The following is a 22725-nucleotide window of genomic DNA, read 5'->3' as shown; positions in this document are numbered from 1 at the left end:
AAATACAGTCATAGGATTTCTTTATTACGCATCATACAAAGCATGCCAAGTTTTCTAGATAAGAAAGAAGAAGGAAAGGCCTTTATATATTTCTTGTATGTTCTTCAATATATGAAAAGTAGTCTAATTTGTTTATGCAGGCCTTAGCTGTGTGTATCTTGTATCTCCCCAGTAGATCACAAGTCTCAGCTTTTAGATAGGACTTATGATAGCATAGGTTTGCCCTTTATCTTTTCTGCTTTAGGGAAAGTGGGACAAAATCAACCAAGACACAAGAATGTATGTCAAAGAAATAATGTATTTGTATGCATGTCTGAAAATTAATCTAAATTATGCATTTGTTTTACTGATTTAAAATGGAAGAATTAATATTATTCTGTCACAGCTTCTCTTTGCAACAAGAATGCTGTTGGACACAGAGTTGAAGTAGCTACTAGATACATGGCCTAACATATCTGGGACTATTAACTATGCAAAAAGTATAGACATTTAAAATATTCTTCGCTGAAACATTTTAAGAGTTTTAAATGCCAGCTACGCAAGCAAATGACACAGTTTAGTTCTGCATCTCAGTTCTTCTGCCTTATTCTCCCTCCCCTACATCCAAGAAAAACATCCTCTGCCAGAACACTGAACCCGTAGACCAAAAAAAAAGGGAGACTTGTGATTTTATTATTTAAAGAGTGGGATTCAAACATCCCTTTGAGTTCTATCCACACATACTCTTAGACATCTAGTCACATGCACTTACTCATGAGCAAAGGAATAAAACAATGTATTCATCAGCTAACCAAAGTTCTGCCATCAAGTTAACTGTGCCCATTCAAAAAGAGGGAAAATGCAATGACATTACAAGTTACTTTTTAAATTCACATTTAAGTGATATGTTATGGTGGTGGATAAAAAAAGAAACTGGCATTTAGTCTGTAAGGTTTATTATATACTGCTTTTGCATAGAATATCTGTACTTAAGAGATGCTCCCTCCTTCCCTAAGACTTTTCAGGTTTTCTCTCACCACCACTATCTATGTTTATTTTCATTATTGTGATATAAAATACAGCTCCATTGTCCTGTGGACTATATATAACAAGCTTACTAAAAAGCCTTTCCTTAAAACACCAGCAATACTGAAAAATTACTCAAGGGCTCATCCATTTTTCAAATGAACATTTGTGGCACCACATTTAGCAGCTCTACAGCAGAGCAGAGTGACTCATGAATCTAATGACATGAAGTATGTATGGGTGTTGGAGGGGAGCCAAGTCATCAGCTCCATGAAGTGGCTGGAACACTGAAGGAGTGTGGGTGTATCTTACTTGATGAACACATTCAGCTGGTTTTTCCATATAGCTCACGTGTATTCCAAATCTGTTTTAATAGAGTAAATATATTCTTTTCTGTTACAAATTTGTCTCTGATCTTTAAAATTTACATGCCTTTAAGGAGACTAAATTAGTATTATTTTATTTGCCATCAATGCAGATGCATAAAAGTGTACCTGATTATTTCTGGATTACCATGCACTCTGCCCTATTTTATGAGTCCTCTTCAGGATGCTTCCAAAATGAAGTACAGGGATCTGCACATGAAGTTTGGTACATGCAGGTGTATGTGGATTTTCAGTGGCTGAAAATCCAGCCCTCAAATTCTGCAGAGATTAGCCCATGAAAAAGAGCTGTTAGTAATGTTAGCAAAGAAGTATAGATACCTAAAGGAGATGTAATCCTTTAAGGAGTACTAAAACCAAACCAATTTATAATCAAGTACTGTATTCCAGAATGGGTGTGGTTCAGAAGGATTTCACTGGAAACATTTTTTTACATAAAATCTTCAATTTAAATTGACAGGTAAAATAATTGTACAAGTTTCTTTCATCCCTGCTTTTACAATTTGACTTATAGAACATCTTTAAATGTTGACATTTTAAATCTGCCTGTAGGATTATGCTTTTCTCCATGGAAAATGGTGAATTATACATTTGTTTATTGATAAAAAATTGGCTAAATTAAAATTGATTTTAAATCAAACACACAATGTGTACACATATAAATTGACTTACAACTAGCTCAAAAAATCTTAGCAGAATTTGGTACAAGAAAGATGATTACAAACTAGTTTAACTGTGTTCAGAATGGAGCTGACAATTCTATCAATAGGGTAAATGTTACATGATTGTTTTTAATTTAGTGGAGTTTCTGCATGTACCTCCAGGTTGTCACTCAGATTGGGGCAACAGGAAAACCATGACAATCTAATTGTTGTTGATTTTGTTATTGTTACTGTGGTAGAAGGAAGATGTACCAGTTAAGGATTTAAATATTTAATATTCTAGGCTCTGAGTACACACTCAGTGAAAAGACAGTGTGTGTCACAGAAAGCTCAGGCCAGTGTTTTCCTTGCAGAAGTTAGTCTGTCCTAAACCTCTCCTGAAAGCAAAACTATTCATTCATATCTTTTAAAAAATGCTTTCTTTACAAAAATGCAAACTTAAATAGTTTAAATGTCATTGTAATGAAAGGTAACAATGTGGTTTTTTTCCCCATGAAAAAAACGTGTTTCTGTTTTCTGACTAGTTCTACTAACAATAAGCTAAAGTACTCTTTACTAGTTTTGCCTTTGGTTAATGTGTCAGAGGTTGGCTATTGACATATCTCTCAAAATAATTATATTATTGGATGAATCCTTGAACTACACTCTGGAGTCTTTTATACTTCTAACAGGAAGTCCACCACTGTCTTCAACAGTTGAGGTTAAGCCTACTCTGAACTTGTTTAAAAATGCTCAATAGAATAGAATGGATTGACAAGAAATACTTGAGCATTGTATTTAATTATGCTTTTTAGATACCTGAAAAACAAAGCTTTAGAGATTAAATACCATGGTGAATATCTGCCAGAAAAATGGGAAAAAAAATTAAAACCAACCTGGAATATCTGAAGTCAAATGCCAGGGATCCAGTGAGCCTATGGAAAAAACACAGGTTTAGTAGCACCCCAGAGATATGGTGGCATATCATGAGTGATAGCTGTATATAAGAATGCTAGGGAAAATAGTAAATCAGAGGATGATTATTCAATGTGCATTGAATTCAGGAAGATACAAAAGATACTGTTCCTGGTGAAAATTAAAAGGAGGAAGCAAAATTACGTTATGATTCAGGTCTATTTTTCATAATAGACTACAGCTGTATTCAAAAAGAGGAAGTTGGTGTTTTTCTGACGTATTCTGAGCAACTAATGAAGGTATTCAAGAAGCTTGCCCATGAGATAACAATGGATTTCAATCACCTGAATACCAGTTTGAAGGACAATATGGCAGTTCTTGTAGTATTTTAGGGATGAACTTTGGCTTCACAGTACAGAAGAGGTTACAAGAGGCATTACCCACTATAACTGCATGATAAGTAGAGAGGAGTTCACTTTAAAATTGAAGGCAGAAAGTAAACTGAGTGAAAGTGATCATGACACATTTGACCAAACTAGACTTCCCTACTCTGCGAAAAAGAGGAAGAAAAATCATGTCAGCACTGCCAACTATGGATTGCATTGTTATGTAGAAATAGTTAAGCCAGCTTTAATCAAGCTAGTCTAGGTACTAAAAGCAGGCTCATCATAACAGCATGCCATTCTATATGAGTTAATTAACCTCCTTTTTGTACAGTCTAGGCCTGAGCTCAGTCATTTAAAGCTAACCTAGATTTTCTACAGAGAACAATAGACTCATTTTTAATTAAACATACAATAGCAAGCTATCTTGATGTGAACAAAAGGAAGGAAAGGAAGCTTAAGTAGACTGTGTTAACATCACATTAGAAGCTCTTCAAGGACTTGAAGAAAGAAGTCACAATAAGGGGACATAACTGAAAGGTAACATAAAAGAATATGAATAAAAGAATAAAATTACAAAGCCTACAGTACAAAATGAGTGACGGGTAAAAAGGAGAATAAAATGCAACAAGAAAATGTTCTGGAAATTTATTAGAAGTTCCCAGATACTTAGTTAAATTTACCTTACCAAAGAGTTTAAAAAAGGAATGAGTTAAAAATACGTACATTTTATGTAATCAAGTAAATAGGGCCTAAAGAAATTTACTTAATAGTATAGCAAAAACAATATCTGAATTGCTAGAAGACTATATAGATTTAAAGAGACAAGAAAAGGATAAAATGCACCTAAGAAAACCTGGTCTAAACCAATCCAGATTTATTTTGATATCAAGGAATAATCTAGAATGATTTTCACAATTAAGAAGTTACCATAAGGTTGTCAGGAACAGATGCTCTCACACTACCCAAATGGCCTTTTTTACAATCAATTTCACTGATTCACTAGAAAAAAAATATAAACAGTAAGTACCACAGATCTTGAGTTTATAATCATTTAGACACTGCCCCATGACAGCTTCATTAAAACAGAAACCAAAAGAAACATAATTTTCATGAAAGCACTAAGCAATGGACATCTCTTACAAAAATCAAACTTGGAGAGAATCTGCAATGGGAACCCATATGGATCTGTTGTCATTTCGGTTCTATTCAGTATTAGTGATTTGCAAGATGCAACAGAATATAGATACATTAAAAAACCTGGTTCTCACCAATGTGACAGCTAGAAGACAGTATCAAATTTCAAAACTATTTTCTTAACTAGGATAAATGTCTAAAGTTAGCAAGACGAAATCATCACAGCTAAGGCAAAATATTATACCTGAGAAGAATGTACACATATAGGAGAAAAAGTGGAGAACTAGATGGCATTATGTTAGAATCAGTTCTGAGCAGACATTTCTGTCACAATAAGACAAGCAAGTTCTTACTGGGATGTGTTTATCTCTGTTCCTCTCATGTGTAACACATAGGGCACAATTACTGCACTCTAGTTGGTCTTGATGCCTTATATCCTAAGATAAAGCCAAAAGTCATACTGGAAAGGAGTCAGAGTAAAGCTGGAAGAATAAATCGTTTATGAGTGTAGTTTATAAGGAAAGTGAAAAAATGTTTAGCCTATGATATACATCTCCTCACATATAAACAGTTACATGAATAAGCATATATTTATACATAAATATTTGTGTATAATATAATATTTTTGAATAACGTAAATACTGTTCACCTTCAAGTACTGCATCCAGTTCTGGTGTCCTCAACACACAGGAAGAATATCAACCTGCTGGAGCAAGTCCAGGGAGGAGGCTGCCAAGATTATTAGAGGAATGGAGCACCTCTGCTCTGAGGAAAGGCTGAAGAATTTGGATTCTTCAGCCTGGAAAAGAGAAGGCTACAAGGGTGACCTAACTGTGCCCTTTCAGTACCAGAATGGAGCCTCTACCAGAAAGATGGGGAGAGACTATTTACAAGTGCATGTAGAGACAAGTGAAATGAATGAAATGTAAGAAATTCCCTTTTTTGACACAGTCTGTCATTTGTTAAGAAAGTTATGCTGTTTAAAATGTTATGCCAGTTGTAACCTGTCTGTTAAGAAAGTTATGCTGTTTGTACCAAAATTTGTACCCTCAAAACCTTATTCCAAGTTGTATACCCCCTCTAAAAACCCGGGTTCCCTTCCCCTTCCGTCGGGCTAGGCTGTCCCCATTCACCACCAGCTCCTCGAACTGCTGGCCCCGCCTAATAGGAAAATCCAAGGACTTCCATGGTGCATCGCTCCAAACCGAAGTGCAGTTGCCGGCAAGCGGACCCAAAAGCCGGGACCCAGCACAAAATCCAGATAAAAGGGAGACACTACAACACCGAGAAGACCCTCAGCTACCTAAGGACTGAATTCTGCTTCTGCTGCCTCGCCATAACCACAAAGAGACTGGGAAGAAGTGACGCCCCTAGACCACATGAGCCCAGTTGAGTTCCTGGGGATTCCCGCGAGGCCGGAACCCCCGACTCTGCTGCGGCGAGAGCAGAAGGTCCGACTGACACCTGATCCTCAGCGGCGACAGGAGCGAGAACGGTGACAGGAGCAGCGACGGCGCAGGCGACCCCTCGAGTTCCCCCTTGAAAGAGCTGACTAATAAAGGCTTTTCAAAGGAGCAAGTCTCCTGGCCTGTTTATAACAACAAGGACGAGGGGTAATGGCATCAAACTAAAAGAGAGAAAGTTTAGATTAGATGTAAAGAAGAAATTCTTTACTGTGAGGATGGTGAGGCACTGGAACAGGTTGCCCAGAGGAGCTGTGGATGCCCCATCCCTGGAAGTGATCAAGGCCAGACTAGATGGGGCCTTGAGCCATCTGGTCCAGTGGAAGTCCATGCCCATGGCGGGGAGGTTGGAACTAGATTATTTTAAGGTCCCTTTCAACCCAAGCCTTTCCATGATTCTGTGATTCCATGATTTCCATTGGAAGTATGACAAGGAATGAAGCAAAAAGAAAAATCAGATTGGCTATTGGACAAATATATATCCACTGATGCTGTTAGAAGTTTGTACAAGCTACGTGCAAGTGTTGCAGATTTTCTTCTACCAGGTGCTTTTACAAATTGATTAGAGAAATAGTTCATGCAGATGATAGAAGTGGTTTTCAAACTGTGATCTGTTACTTCCTTAGATTCTGTGAGCGACTCCTAAAGAGGACCCTGAAGGATAAGTAGCCAAAGTAAACCTGCTTTTCGTAAATATAACAGTTCTCAGAGTTATGTCCACAAACTGAAAATATTTGAGTAATACTGATCAACATATATCTGAATCCATCTCAGTGCAGAGAGTACATCAGACAATCTCTCGAGGTCTAGAAGCCAGTAACACTTTTAATTCCTATGTGAAAAATCATATCCTCTCCATGAATCCATTATTCTAACTCATAAATATGCAAAAAGCAGTATTTTTCTACTGCACAAGAGATCGTGTCTGTAAACACATAATAAATGGTTCAGCTACAGTGGCAGTTCTATGAATTGAAGGGTTTTTACACACCAGCTAAGAGATTTTACTTAACTCCTCCTTCCACGGAGGTCTTTCAATGATAGGTCTTGAACAAACGGCATGAAGCTGAGTCAGGGGAGGTTTAGGTCGAATATGAGGAAAAGGTTTTTCCACCGGGGGGTGGCTGGGCACTGGAACAGGCTCCACAAGGAAGTGGTCACAGCCCCAAGCCTGACAGAGTTCAAGAAGCGTTTGGACAATGCTCTCAGGCACAGGCAGTGACTCTTGAGAATGCCCTGTGCAGGGCGGGCAGTTGAATAATCCTGATGGATCCTTTCCAAATCCACGTATTCTGTGATTCCAGGCTTTGAACACACCTCCTGCCCGGACAGCTTCTGTCACACGAAGCACATTGTGTGCATTACGAGCACAATGATCTCACTGCAGTGGCACTACATTTAAAACTTTTATTTTAATCCACGTAACGAAGCCGTTTCGCAATGTAATACAGCGTGAGTTTCCCTCCGTGCGCGCCGCGGAGCCCCCAAGGGCGGCAGAGACACCGCGGCCCGGGCGAGGGCGCAGAGCCCTCCGCGCCGAGGGACTCCATTTCCCCGGCCTTTTCCCCGGGCCGCCTTCCCCCGCCTCTCCGGCGGCACAAACGGGGCGGGCCGGCCTCTCCAGCCCGGCTGCGGCCGCGGCCGGCCCGCTCTCCCCGCCTCCCTGAGGCGCGGCCTGGCCCGGTCCGGCCTGCTGTGGCGGCGGCACGGGCAGCGCGGCGGGGCGGCTCCATGGCTTTCATCCGCAGGCGGCGGCTGGAGCGGGAGCTGTACTCCAAGGAGAGGTGAGCGGCACTGCCCCGCCGGCCCCGGCCGCCCCCGCTGGGGCCCGGCCCTCGCAGGGCCCCGCCGAGCTGCGGCGCCTCCGCAGAGGCCGCGGCGCAGCGCCGGGAGGAGAGCCCGGGCTCGGTGCCGCCCTCGTTGTTGTTACTGATGAGATCAGGTGGCGGATGGTTCCCCTGAGTTGAGGCTGAAAAAAGGGGGGGGGGGGAAAGGACCTAGGGAAACAGGACTGCTGCTTGCCTTGCTTAAACTGCATGAAAAATAGCGTCTTGTAGATTTCTGTATATTAGTTTGTTCTCAGTTGTGCTTGTGGCATGTGCTTCACTGTAGTTTGTTGTAGTTTGTTGGGATTTTTTTTCCTTTTTTTTTTTCTTCTGATCACTATAGTCAGTGTACTGTCAGCCCTTAAATTACAGACTCTGTGTTGTCTCTTTAAAGTGTTAAATTAAATTAGCCCGTTGCTGCTTGCTGACTGTAATCTTTATTTTGTTTTTGAACGTACAACAAAGGCTTCTCACACATGCTTGAGTGTATCCTGAATTTGCTCTCTTATTTTTAGGTAGTGTCCCACTTTCTTTTGCCTGGCTTAGCTGTATCTGTCTTGTCAAAAAAGTTTTAAAATCTTTGCAAGCTTAATATATTTCCACATAGGAAATCTCTGTGGGAGCAGTAGGTCGACACGGGTCACACAGCCATGTGTGACACCTGGGGGGATCAGGGGTCCCCAGTTGTCTCCTGCTGCAGAAACCAAGGAAGCTGCAAACTGGTCCTGTGCAAATTCCTGGTGCAGGTCTCTGCTGGTTACACTGCACTGTTTATTGTTGAGAAAACCACATGATGAAGAGCTGGACTCACTCTGTCCATGTAAATTCTGATTCATAGCTGTACAGCCCATGAAGCTACCACATCCTCTGAAGTGGATTTTTTTTTTTTTCTTTTTTGGAAGTACACATGTGTTCTGAACACGTTTTGTCGTCTTTTATATCTTGTTGCTTTGGGGGCTGCTGTGTTGTCAGTTGTGTGTAAGGGGCTGCAGGAAAAAAGGACAAACTACTAGTGTAGAAGGAAAAGAGAAATATTTTTAATTGTAAAGTAAAGCCTCTTAATTGTAGGAAAAGCAACTAAACTGATGGTGTCACCTCTGCTATGGAGTTAATGTAAATAGTTTTTTTTGGTTTTGTTTTTTTTTTTTTCCCTAAAATCAGACTTGTCCCAAAGAACCCAAGTGGGTTTTAACTCTCTTCTGAAAAGCCCTGAGAACAAACTCAGCATATCAGTGTCAGCATTACTGATCTACAACTGACCTTTTTTTCTTTGCTCATACTTGAAAGCATATCAGGGTCTTATTATTTGAGCTTGTAATTTGAGCACTTCATGAAAGATCAGTCTCATTCTCATTTGTACTGGCAGCTTTTCCTGTATTTGCAAACCCATTTCTCTTGTTTCTTCCCCTTGCCTAACAATTGATATTAGTATAAAATCCAGGTAAATTTATCTGTTTTGAACCCTGTATCAGGTCTCTCCCTCTCTCTCTTTTCCTCTGTTTTTCTCAATTAGGAAATCAAACAAGCATATAAGTGATTTTAAATATTTTGAACTTAGAAATATCAGATCAGAAACACTGTATTTTTGTGGCCTTTTGTCCTTATGGTTCTACCTTAAAACAACAAAAAAAATCAGATTGCTATGGCTTAATTAAAGGGACAGGTTCTGAGAATTTTTTACCTAGGTGCTGGGTAGCTGTTAGAGACACCAGCTTCTGCTTGAAAGCTTTGCTTGGTCTTTGAATCCTTAGTGGTGTACATGTTTCCTAGTGAAATGACCAGGACTACTTAAAATTTTGTGGCAACTGCACTTGATGTGTGTTTTGGTTTGGGTTTGTTGCTTTGGGGGGCTTTTGTTACTTGTACATTGCTTTCTACTTAACTTTAAGCTCTAAAAGTTCCACGTACAAGTACTGTGAAACTTGGTTAGTAACAAGTTAATCGTCTTAGGCAGTTGCTTTGGAGGGAAGGAAGATCAGATTAGTTTTAAGTGTTCTGAAAAAAAAAATATTTCTTCTTAACTAATTACTCCACTTTTTAATATCTAGTTACATAAACCTTCTTTTGTGACTATATGCCATTTTCTAGTAGAAAACAAGAAAATGCTGAAATGTCCTGTGTGCAGGGCAGTTTATTTAATCCCTAAAATACTCATCCTTCATGAACAGCAATCCTTTTTTTACAAACAATTTTAGTTACAAAATATCAAGTTAGATTATGTGGTGTTTGGCTCAGGTCGTTGCTTTATAAATTGATTTCTCGCTTCTGCTGGCAGTGTGCCCACATGCAGGCAAGTGTAAACACTTGATATGGGGGCTCTGTGTACAGTGTGAGGGGCTCATCTCTTCTGCTGGAAACATCACTCACATGAAGCAACCTACTGGCAGCATGTAGGTGCTGCAGATGAATTTTTGGTGTGATGGTTGCTTGGGCATTGGATTTATATATATTTTTCTTCTTCTTTTTTTTTGATCAGTAGCCTTATCTTACTCTCTGGAGACAAAATATGCATAATAAAGGCTTTTATCCAAACATCAGCAAATGAGTCCTACAGCAGGCCTATAGATAATTTGCTCTTGTTGGGAGGAGGTTTAGTTTTAGAGTTGGTTTTGCATAGCTGTGTGCTGCTGCTAGATTGGGCTGCCTTGCTTTTTCATCCCTGATTTTCCTTCTGTTATCGGGATTGTACTTCCAGCTTCAGGTCAAGTGATTGTGCAAGGTGTGTTGGACCAGACACTTGAAACCCTTGTGTCCAAGTAGATTTCCAGCATGTGCTTTTCTGATGAAAGGATGCAGATAGTATGACTTCAGTCACAGATGATGCATTTAAAGCAGGATCAATGGGTACCTTTCCTGGGTTTATAAACAGGATTTTGCCAAGGCACTGGTCCCTGCATGGTCATTCCTGTGTCCAGTTTGAGTAAATCCAGTACTTCAGCTGGTAGGTGAAATCGGTTTATAAAATTAACAGTGGACTTGTTTTATTTTCCTTTTCCCTCCCCCACCAAATGTTATTGGATGTTCTGAGTCTTTTTTAAACTGAAGTATAGAGGGACCTGCGCATCAAACAAAGTAACAGTAAAAGTCTCAAATAAACTAAAGCTGATGCAACACACTTTTATTTGGAGGATATTTTGTATCATCTTGGCAGGATTTATAAACCCCAGGTTGTAGTTTGTGAAGGGTGATTGGCTTCTTGGCTGCTTACTCAGAACAATGCCAGGAATGTTTGTGTGCCTTTGGGTTCCCAAACCTTGTGTACTGGGAATGACATCATATGAGCTGAAGGTCTGCAAGTGTTTTCTTGGTACTTAATGCCAAGTTTTCTTATGTGTCTTGGGTGTGTTCTTGACTCATATTACTCAGACCTTTTCTGAGTGGCAATTATATTGTAGATCTTTGAAAAAGGAAGTGAGTTCTGTTTTTCTTGGCAAGATGGTTACTTTTTTCCTACCTGGAGCTGCTTCTCAAAGGAATACTGATTCCCTTCTCAAGAAAATACTTCCAACTGACTGGCATATGAATTTTTCAGTTATTCTTAATATAATCTTTCTGGGACTATACTAAGACAGGAATTTGAAATAGGTCTTCAAGCAAAATTATGTTGGCATGCTTTAATTTACCTCTCTCCTTAAGTGTATGTGCTTACCTTTGAAGCTCAAACAGCTCCTCATAGACTGTTAAAAGATTAACTCTTTACTCCACCAGGTTCCATGTACTTTTAACACTGTGTGGGGATTGAAGATGTTCCAACACAAAAGCTCTTAAAGCCTTCATTAAAGTTATCTGGGGGGACATGGAGACGTGTGTGCCTACACTGTACGGATCATCCATTGCTGCAGCTCCTACTCCCCCAACATTTACCTTCAGACAGACAGGCACAGCTATGGCTGAAAATCTTTCCATTTTGGATCTGGGAAACTCCTTGTGTTATTTAAGTTGGTGGTGTCGGTTTTTCCAGCTGTGAGTTGTTATAATACATCTAGCATGTTCTTCTTTCTTCTGTCTCCAAGCTGCTGCTGCTGATTTTTTGAATTCAGATCATGCATTAAACCTGAGATGTAACAGTTTTAGTGCCTTTACACTCCCTCTAAAGCTCAAGGCTTTGGCATAGCGGCAGTGGTGGCTACGATTTGTTTTACCCTGGAAAGTGAAAGTGCCTCTTTCCCAGCATCTCCTGACAGCAGTGCTGCTGTGAGGGTTTGCTGCATTCCCAAGGGTAAAGTCCTGGCCACCTGGTTCTTGTTCCTGACCCCTTCACATGGTACTGTTCTGGTATTCCATGTAGCCTTCCATGTGCAAAACCATCCTGGAGAAGTCCACAGCACTGAACTGAAGCTTGCATTATGGCATGTCTGCTAATGTGAGAACTTTTAAAGTCAAAACTGGATGGTCTACACAACTAGAAATAGTTTTTGAGGCATTAAAAGTGTGTGGGACCAGCAAAGTTACTGAAGCTGCCTTTTTTTTCTTCAAGTTCCATTTTTCAAATATTACATGTAATGAGAAAATACAGTAATCTAGGAATTTCTCAGAAGGTTTTTTTACTGTTGGTCATTGAGGTTAATGATTTGACTGTTAATAGACTGTAGTACAAGGGATTGAATATCTTGCAGACTCTTAACCCTTGTAGATACTTCCATGGGGTTTGAACTTTTTTGAAAATCTTGTCTAATTTGTCTCCTTGTCATTTTCAGAATAATATATTGGGGTTTCTTTTTGGATAGCCTAACATGTCAAGTTCATTGTACGAGAAAAAAATGGCCAGTGATCCCTGAAGACATGCCTGTGGCTTGCTGATTTCATCAGTGTGTTACAAACATTAAATAGCATTGTGACCTCAACACTCGTGGGCATAGACCTGTCTTTATTAGGATGCAAGCATAAAAATATCCTGTAATAAGCTTTAAGGTGTGAGTTTTATTGCTGGATTTCAAAGGATTTTGTGTCAACAGATATTTCCAAGCTATAGCATTACCTTTCTCTAAGTAGATTTTTAATAAACTCATTAATGATTTATACTTTGGAAGTTTCAAGTAACAATTGGGCTATCAATTTTGAAAATGGATCAAAATTAACCAGTTACTGGTAAAAAGAAAATTGTGTCAAACTTGATCCTTTTCTGTTTGCCTGAAAAATAACTTTGTGGTATTTATTTATTACTGTATTACAGGAATACAAAGTTTTAGAGCACCAGGCAAAAGTATTTAATAGAAACTAAAGCGATCTACAAATATGTAAGAACCAGAACTGGGCTTTGTTTGTTGGTTTCTTATTTGGTTGGGTTTTTTTAGATGCTGGTTCTTGCTGATAATTTAAACGTGATAAAAAAATCATAACATTTTCATTTTAGATACCAGAGCATTTTTGTTCATTACCCAGTTAAAACTTATTATTTGCCTGACTCACTGCTTAGATTGAGGGGATTTTATGTCTTGGGATCAGACTTGAAGGCAAGGAAGGGTAGACTGGGGACACATTTACTTATTGTTACTTGTCTTGATATTGATTTTTTTGATCCAGGCTGCTATTCCAGGTCAGTGTGGTAAAGTCACAAGTTTACAATATGTGCTGTTAATTACACAGCACTGGGAACAGTACAGGTGCTCAGTGGCTGAAAACCAAAATATAATTTTCAACTCTTACAGGTTTAACCAGTGTTTTGTACAGGATATCTCATGCAGTCTCTGCCTACTGTTACTTTTTGATTTATTTTTTAAGTCTTCCTGTCATGTGCAGCATTAAATTACTATTTTAAATCTATGCTAAACATAGATACAAATTCTTGTTGTAGGACCACATAGCAGTTGATAGTGTGTGAATTTGGTATGCCGGTCATCTTGGTGTCACAAGTATCTTTGGAATACCTCCTTTAGGTCTTTGGAAAGCAGTCAGCCCAAAGCTCAGCTGCTTAGTTGCATGTTGAAGATCCCCATTGCTGTAATTTTATAGCTATTATGATTTGTATCCTATTTTTTTCAGGCCTTCACAACACTGTTTGCCTACTTATGCAACATGCCAGAGTCTGATCAGTACCCTTGCTGTCTGTAGATACTTGTTAAACCTCCTGGCAAGCCTGAAGTGTCATCATGTGCAGTGATGGTTCTCAAGAGGGACCCTGTTGATACAGGAACCATCAGTGGCTCTGTTTATTTATGTGGAAGATATTTCTTCTGTGAAGATAAAAAGCTCTGACTGTACTGTAGTAACGTGTGATGAAGCTTGAGTTTTCTTTTACAGCTTTATGGATCATTAACACAGGCAAATGAAATTTAAATACTTCAGCAGTAAAGACTGAGATGAGTTGAGAAATTCCAGAACATTATTCCAGAGTTCACACATCATGATCTTCAGAGTTCATTATTGGCAGTAATTGGTCTAGATTTGTTAGCCAATAGTGAGATGCAAGTCTGAAAATTTTGCTTATCATATTAATTTTGAAAGGGGGACATTTTGTGACGTAGTCTGCCCCAGTAAGTTTGCCCCAGTTGCAGTGGGTGCTTGAGAGAAGTAGAGACCTGTGATTGCATTTGTGGAGACTTGATGTCTGGGCTCTGTCTGCCTGCAGAAGTGACTCGTTGCAGCCTGAAAATAAAGGAAAATGCAGTTAGAGTAAATGGACTTGCAAGTACAGTAGCAACAAGCATAGAAATGATAGGAAGAGGCTTCAGAAAAACATGGAAGGCTCTGTGGAGAGTGGGAGGGGATGATAAATACAGAAAATTAATTTAGCCTATATGATGGACAGTGTTTGAGGAAAAATGCTTTAACAGCTTCCAGCACAGCAATACAACCCATTTTCCAGAGAGAAAAGCTGAGGTCAGTGAGCAGAAGATCATTGCACTGGAAGTTGCTGGTCTCCTGCAAGAAGCTCTACAGTGATGCTGTCTCTGTGAGCCTGGAGAATGAGTACTCTTGTGGAAGAGACACAGAGAGGATAGCAAAAAGATAAACTGGATGCTGCTAGCAAACATGGTACTTAAAAAGAAGTGAAACTGTAGTTTCCCCACAGGACCTATTTAACCTGTATAAAGAGTTTATCTTGAGGTTTTTTGCATATCTTTGCTTTTTCTATTTTTTTTATTCATGAAGTCATCTGGTTCAGCAGCAGTAAGTGTTATGCCCAGGAAAGAATATCTCAAATTCTTGCCCACAGCTTCTGGATTTGGGAAGGTGAAATGATTTATAAAGTGACAAGTACAAAGATACAACAGTTTCTTAGAGGTAGTTATATTGAAAAATTTCAAAGAGAACTCTCTTGGTTTATGTATTTTGGCTTATGTTGTGCGTATTATGGTTACTGTGAATAACAGCCAGTGTTTTGATATAAAAACATGGCTTGTCTTGAATACATGAAGCATGCCTGCATTTACAAAAAACTTTAAAAATCTAGTAAATACCAGTGCTGTCAACAGGTGAATTTGGAAAGAATATTAAAATATGAGGAGTTTGTTAAAAGAATAGGTGGAGACAAAAGTAAGAGCCCAAGAATGAAGAATTCCAGAAGTGAATTCTATTGAACAGGAACAGACATTATAGATTTCTTGGAACTAAAATAGTTGTGGGACCACAAATGCCATTTCTCTGAAGCTCATGTTCCCTATGCCAATAGTGGCTGTTTCCTGATGAAAGAGAGTAGATTTTTTTTCAAACAAATCTGTTTGTTCTTGACTTCTTTTTTTATTACTTAAATAATAATAATTGGCATATGGATAATAAATGGAATGTATATGCTTATACATACTAGAAAGAAGAGCATTTTACTGGTGAATTGCTCTTTATGCATCTTAACATAGCTTTATTAAAAAGCTTTAAAAATGTGATAGAGCTTACAAGAGGTGAGTTTGTAAAGTCAGAAATTTTAAATTTGTCCGGAATGAATTCTGGTGAATGATATGTTGAAAAATGGGGTATAATGGTAACTGCGTGAAAGCTGCTATCTTTCATATCCTGACAATAATTCCATATGGCACAGAATAACCTTTGGGTCAGTTGGGGTCAGCTGTCCTGGCTGTGACCCCTCCCAACTCCTTGTGCTCCTGCATCCTTCTTGCTGGCAGGGTAGGGTGAGAAGCAGAAATGGCCTTGACTCTGTTTAAGCACACTCAGTGCTTAAATCTTCGAATTATCAAGGGTTTTCAGCACAAATCCAAAACAAAGCCCCATAGTAGATACTGCAAAGAAACAAGCCAAAACCAGCACAATGAGATCATAAAAAAACTGTTTTCAAGAGAGAAAAGTAAAGATAAGGCCATTTTGAAAAAGCAGCAGAGCAGTAGGACAAATATTTTGGAAACACAAGAGGTTTGAATATATAGACCCACTGTTACTTGTAGTTGCAGTAAAACCTTTATTGTTACGTTCTGTTCAAGATAACAACCACAACACAATTTTTTAAGTGCACAAGATGTATTTTCAATAACATTTTTTTCCCATTGTGAAATATGCTTTTTTAATGAACAAGTTGTGTGATTCACTCAGTTCATTTTTTAACTCTTGACATATTTACTGCTGTTTGAATACTTCTCTGGGGACTCTTGGTGTTTATTAGTGTTTTCACAGGCATTTCTAGTGAAGCACATCATGAGCGAAGTACAAAAAGCTCAAAATATGGGTGTAAATGAATACTAAGTTCTTGTTCAGATCAGATCAGTGCTGCACACGAACAAGTTGTACTTCCAGCTGAAGTTGTTTTTACTTCTCCTGCTGTGCCAGTATCCACTGGCATTCTCTGCAGCTGAAACACTCAGTGACCCAGTGTTCACCCTGTTGAGTTTTGCTCACTTGCAGCAATTTTTAAGTTGGTAGAGAAGGCATTTTCATGTTCTCCCTAATCTGGACCATTTGCATTTACTTGGTACCAGCACTGGCATTACTATGATCCTGGAATTAAATACTTTCAAAGACTTCAGTTTCCTATTTTTGTTTTGTTGTTGTTGAGGTTTGTTGTTAATCACATCAGTCCATGAACAGGCTTCCTGGGGGTTGAACAGAGCTACAGAGGAAGTATAAAATGTGGTTTGTGAGGAAGATGATGCTTCCTCAGAGGGCATCCATCGAGTGACTCAGTTGTGTTGTAAAATCTGGGCCAGTGTTTTCACTTAACATTGCAGACCAATATAATTTGGCTTGGCTTCAAAACAATCTAATTCCATCCATTCTAAGTGATTAGTTTCTGTCCTTCATTTTTTGTCATTGCATATTTTGCCTGGCATACATTGATCAGGGCTAGAGCAGAAAGCCTGGCTATATTAGAATAGTTTCCACCTAGGACATCAGAATCAAATGTCTAATCTTGTGTGTGTTGGAAGAGCATCAATTGATCATCTTCACATGTACACAAATTTTCCATATAGGCTGTTATTTTAAAAAGCTAAATTAATTCATTATTGAGGTGTGTGATGCAGTAAAGAGACCAGTGAAAACTTTCCCAACATGTAATATGTTTTATTAACTGTTACAAAATTTTCTCTTAGAATAAAAGAAATTTTTATTATTATTTGTAGGTTTTCACTGCTTCTCCTTAACCTGGAAGAATATTACTTTGAGCAGCACACGGCTAATCATATTATAAATAAAGATTGCAAAGATGAAAGGTACAAAACTTCTACATGCCTTAATTTATTGGGGTCATTCTAGGCTCATGTATCTTGAACACATGCAGAACTTTTTTATTGTTCCTTTTAGAAAATTCAGAGGCTCCCTAAAAATCTGTTCAAAGTCAATTATTTTTGAACCAGATGACAATATCCAGCCCATTATCAAGGTAAGCAGTGCAAACCTAAATTTCTTGGTAAGTAAGAATTCTCTTTAAAAGGCTTCTGAGAAAGACTGTATTTTTATAACTTGCTGCAGATACCGTTGAGGGATTGCATTAGTATAAAAGCCCCAGAAGATAATGAAGCAAATAACCCTTTCACACGGTAGGTAAATCTGGGATACTGTATGTATTTAACTTACTTTAAAGCCTAAATGCCCATAATTCCAAATATCTTATTTACATTTTAGGAATGCATCTGGAGGGATTTCTGTTGTGTGTAGCCAGGTAAGACCTGCATATAATGGATTCTTAATGTGTAAATGGGTGAGGTTACATAAGTGAGCAAGCTTATGTTCCTTAATGGTATTTTTCCTCATAGCTGTAGTCCTAGAGTGGGAAGTTCACTGACAACAAAATTAATTAGTGTCAAAAACTTAGCTTTAATGTGAAACTGTTGATGCTGGCAATTGCAAACTGTTAATGACTTCATTAAGTCATTAATTCAATAAACTGAACTTTTTGCCCTATGCATTTTATTATGGAGCTCAGGGAAACCCTAGAATTGAATGAAAGAGAAGAACAGAATGCAATAAATGTTGTTTTTAATAATCTTTACTTTGGTCTCCTTATTCTGCTTTCATCATGTTGTGTGGTAATGGCAAAGCCATCTCAGTCCCTGTGGCTCAGCTTTGTGAAAACTCTGGACTGTGCTCTGTGTCCACCAAATAGTTTTCAGAAGTTGTCCTGAAATATTGTCTTCAAGTTTCAGTCAGGAGTTGTGATTGTGGATGTATTCATCCTTAGAGTTAACCAAGGGGATACACTTTAAATTCAAATTGCAGTTGATAGGTGTTCCAAAGCTGTAAAACTTGTTTTTTTAAAAAAAGCTCACATGTTCCTTTCAGGATAGAATGGAGTTGAGGCGGGAAATACAATTTTAAATATTCCTGTGTATTTCTAAAATCCGTCTTTACCAATCCCCAAAACTGATAGCCTTGCTCAGTTACATGCTGCTGCAGTCAAAAACAAACTCAAGCATTTAATATTGTCTGTGCTAGAGAAGTCTGTGGTTTATGTTGAAGTAATCAGTATATTTAATTTCATTTTGAAACTGCTTCTGTGAAAAGTACTGTGTGTAATCTGTTTCTTGAGTTGGCAGGTTTTCTTGTATACTGAGTGATTTTAAGAAAAGTATTTCTAACTGCTCCAGGCAATGTTTCCACCATACATCATTACTCTATGTTCTGAGGAACAAGTGATTATAAGAAACATCTTGTAGGAAAGAGGAACTAAGTTTTAAGATGGCAAGTGTGATTAGCACCCCCCCCCCACTCCTCACATTTGTAGCTTGCCAGTCATTTTCCTATCTCTGAGGAAACGTTCTGAAATACTTGGGTGGCGTCATAAATGCTGGTATTTTGTATAAAAGTCACGTGGAGTTCCAAGTGTCAAGTAGCCACTAGTTGTATTATGACAGATCATGATCTAATTAAAAATACTGGTTTTAAGTAGAATTTTGGCCTTGTAGGAAACCATACATAGGGAATACTTGGAACACCTTAAACATCTTTGCCTTTTGGACTCAGAAAAAATTGTTACATACCCGGATAAGCAGCTTTTCTTTATGTAACAGACAACTTAGAACAAAATGCTTTCAAATATAGTAAATGGGAATAGTAATTTAGGATTATTTCAGTATTCTTTCTTGAGATAAAATTGGAGGAAATCCTCCAAAATAGGAAATTAATACAGTATGCTTAAGTTTTTGCTCAGCTTACAAGTAAAAAAACACTCAAACCATTTTGTCTACTTCTTATGTAGAGTATAGTTATAGTTATCCTGCAGAAGAGCAGTGAATATGAAGCAGGTTTCTCATTCTGATTCTCCCATGGCCTGATTCAGGTCTGTCGATGCTGATTACAGATGAAAGACACTGATGACCACTGTTTTTTAATGCAGCACTTAGAGAGGCATGCTGAGCTTATGGGCTTCTAAGCCTCCCACTTGCTTCCTTCTAGCTGGGTGTTTCTTGGAGTGGTCACTTGGTGAAGGTTGGCTCTGTTGTCAGCTGGTGGGAATGGGGAAGGCTGTATGGAGCAGCCAGAAGGATTGTGCATACAGAGCATCATCCACATCCGTTCTTGCCAGTTTAGTCCTTGCCCTTGGTTTGGGGCTGCTGACAGGGTGCCTTGGAGTGTGGAACTGCAGGTGGGCTACCTGTAGGAAGGAAACTGAGGCACTGGGAAAGGACCTGTGATCAACCAAGTCTCTTGGGCTAGGAGTAGACCACAGTCAGTTGTCACCCCAGGACAGCAGTACAGTGTTTTGTTCCGTTCAGAAGCAGTTCTAAACTTAAGCCTGAGATTTAGCAAGTTTGAGCCTTCTCTACTAACGGCAAAACCACAACTTATCTCTGGCTTGTCACCTTTGAGATGGTGGATAATAAGGCACAGCGTGCAAATTAGAGTGCTTACAGTCAGGTCTTTTTATAGGAATTATGAGAATGTTCTGAAGAAGGAGAGTAGTTTTATGTGGGTTTTGGAGAGGAAAGATGTTCTCAGAGATGAGGCTAGCACCAGAGAAATAAAACTGTTCAAAAGCATGGTATTGGATGAGGGAGGAAATCTGGTGTTCATTGAGGTTGGAGCTGGCAGCAAAACGTTTTGCAGCAGAAGAAGGGCTTTCATTTGAGAAAGTTTGCGCAGTGTATGTTGTGAGTTGCCAGTCTGGAGTAATTCCTGTTTGGCCAGAACCTTGAGCCACTAAAAGAGGGGGAGGATCTGCCCCACTGTAGCTGTGTGTATTTGCTTTGGTATTGCAACTCCTTGAGGGTCATATGATTAGGCTAAAAGCCCACTAATCAACTCTATAAGTAAGCCTCTGAACTGAATTGCACTCTTGCCCTCCTTGCAGTTAGCTGTTATAAAAGCTCATTGTTTTTCTGCAGTTTATCTGGGGTAGTTAAAGCAGGATATTACAACCCAGTGTTTTGCTTGCCTAAACAATGTTCTTAGCTTTTACCAGTCCTTTGGATTAATTTTATTACTTTTTAAGATGTGAATCTGTAATGTCTGTTTCTTTTTCAGGTTTTCCTCATTAAAGAAAGAAATGTCATTGCACCCTATAAAACAGTAAGAGTAAGTATGTATTTTTTCACAGCTCTTAGCAAACTCTGTAAGGATTTATGTTCTTATTTCTGAAAGAGTGAGATAATTATCATTTGAAGAATATGACAATGAAGCTTAAAAAAAAAAAAAAGTAATTGCATATTAAAAAAACGTCTGACCTCTTCTCTGATGGCTTTCTGATACTTCTTGGAGGACATGCTCAGACTTGGCACTTGCCATTTACCTTGATGTGCAGCTCTATGGGCTCAACAGTCAGACCTATCAGCTGACTGCTCATGTACGTACAGTGGATGCTGCATCCTTGCTAAGTGGATTCTCCTCAGTTCTGCTCAGACCTGAGAGGAGAAATTGCTAGTTGGTGTTTCCCAGATGAGTGCCTCTCAGTTTAAAGAAGTGGCAAAAAGGGCTGCTCACAGCAGAAATTGGAGCTTACTCCTGGTTGCTTTCTGCTCATGGGGTCAGTCTGCTCCAATTCTGAGCCTGGAGGCTTCAAGGCATACAAGTAAGGGTTCTTTGCTTAAATTGTGAGATTAGTTAAGATACAAATGCAAAACTTATATTATGCAGAGTTAATTCAATTTTTCCCAAGAATTGAAAAAGACAGAATTATATTTTTTGATGTGTTTAAGTAAGAAACTTCTAGAATGATGGAGTCCTTAAGTTTGTATTACTGTAGTGAACAGCAAAGAGGCAAGAGAGGATCTCTGTTCTCTCAATAGGTGCTTTAGGTGAGTTTTGTGATTAGATCTACCTCTGAACTAGCACTTAAAAGTTTTTTTTCTGTTTTTTTTTTTTTCGGGTTTTTGGTTTTTGTTCTTTGTTTTTTTGGGGTTTTTTTTTTTTGTTTTTTGGTTTTTGGTTTTTTATTGTTTTGTTTTGTTTTTTGTTTTTTGTTTTGTTTTGTTTTGTTGGTTTTTTTTTTATTCTGGTAATTCTTCATGTGTTGAACCTATTCTGTCTTCCATGATCTGTTTTGCAGCCATGTGCAAGATTTATTAAGTATCAGACAAATACCTTATTCCATGCCAACGCAATGATAAAGAAAAGAATCAGATGGTTGTTTGGAAAGCTTTTCACTTCATTTTCTCCTAAGTTATGATTCATCCACAGCTAAAACATCTCTGACAGTTAACCATCACAATTTACTGTGCTAAAGTGCAGCTATGTTTCTGCATTTTAAAACAAGAAATCTAGTTCACCTTGAATCTTTTCTGATTTTTTCTGTTGCTGCTAAGTATCTTCTACTTGAATTGTTGCCAGTTCCACATATGTCACTGAGTGCTGTAATTGAGTAATACATTTTATCTTCTATGTCTTTATTTCATTGTTTCAGATCAATTACAAAATACTGAGCTGTTGTCTTTGAATATGGCTGGAGAGCTACAGAGACAACTGCTCACAAAAACTGTCACATTGTTGGCTGTAAGCAATAGTTATAGAACATTCATTAGGATTTCTGAGAGCTGTGTTTTTTCTTGTTGAGGGAAAACTATGCTCTGTGTGAAATGTTGCAAGGCTTTTATCTAAATTGCTACTGAATTTCATGTCTCCCTATAATCCAGTTCCATTTACTTTTTGAAGCATGCTTTCCTCTTGGGTTGCTGTCAGTTCAGCTCAGATCACATACATTACACTGAAGACCATCTAGATTTTCATGTCTTCCTTCCTTCGGTTTAAAATTAATCCAGTTGTACATGCTGATCAATGTCTTGCTTTAGTCTTACCGATGCCTTGGTTGTCTTTTTAGCCTGAGAAATCACAAAATGCTACAGAAACATGTTGATACTGTCTTATACTACATTCAGGGGTCATAAAAGGATCCAACAACCTTAGCTAAATACGAGTTGTATGTAAAGTTAATACCAGTTGATCAATACACATACTTCTAATATACTTAAGTTAAAACCCAGGAATGTCTATTATAAAATGACACTTAAGAAAGCTGAGAAAATTTTGTAGGGGAAAATGAGTATTCTACATATGCTGGATGGTACGTTAGTGAGGCTTTTGTAAATGCCTAGTCAAAATAGGCTGTGATTTGATTTGGGATCTTTTCAGCTCAAAACTACTTCTCTAGATGACAA

At 38.5% G+C, this 22725-nt stretch overlaps 1 protein-coding gene across 5 annotated transcripts in view; it reads left to right on the top strand.

The window, feature by feature from the left end:
* Window positions 1–7497: 7497 nt before the first annotated feature.
* Window positions 7498–22725, top strand: part of NSMAF (neutral sphingomyelinase activation associated factor) — a 38286-nt gene continuing 23058 nt past the window's right edge. The window contains exons 1-6 of one of the 5 annotated variants that reach the window (XR_010744934.1): window positions 7498–7711; window positions 17260–17349; window positions 17441–17519; window positions 17609–17676; window positions 17762–17798; window positions 20600–20650. Coding sequence is in view for 4 of the 5 variants with exons in the window: in XM_066331479.1 (XP_066187576.1) it covers window positions 7659–7711; window positions 17260–17349; window positions 17441–17519; window positions 17609–17676; window positions 17762–17798; window positions 20600–20650 (378 nt within the window). In the remaining variant the exon portion in view is untranslated. Of the gene's footprint in view, window positions 7712–7791; window positions 7981–10105; window positions 10144–17259; window positions 17350–17440; window positions 17520–17608; window positions 17677–17761; window positions 17799–20599; window positions 20651–22725 lie in introns of those variants that run through there. The other 4 variants (XM_066331479.1, XM_066331497.1, XM_066331488.1 and 1 more) reach the window with 4 other exon arrangements.

This window comes from Sylvia atricapilla, chromosome 1 (genome assembly GCF_009819655.1).
Source record: "Sylvia atricapilla isolate bSylAtr1 chromosome 1, bSylAtr1.pri, whole genome shotgun sequence".
NCBI lineage: Eukaryota > Metazoa > Chordata > Aves > Passeriformes > Sylviidae > Sylvia > Sylvia atricapilla.
This window is presented reverse-complemented; position numbering and strand designations above follow the sequence as displayed.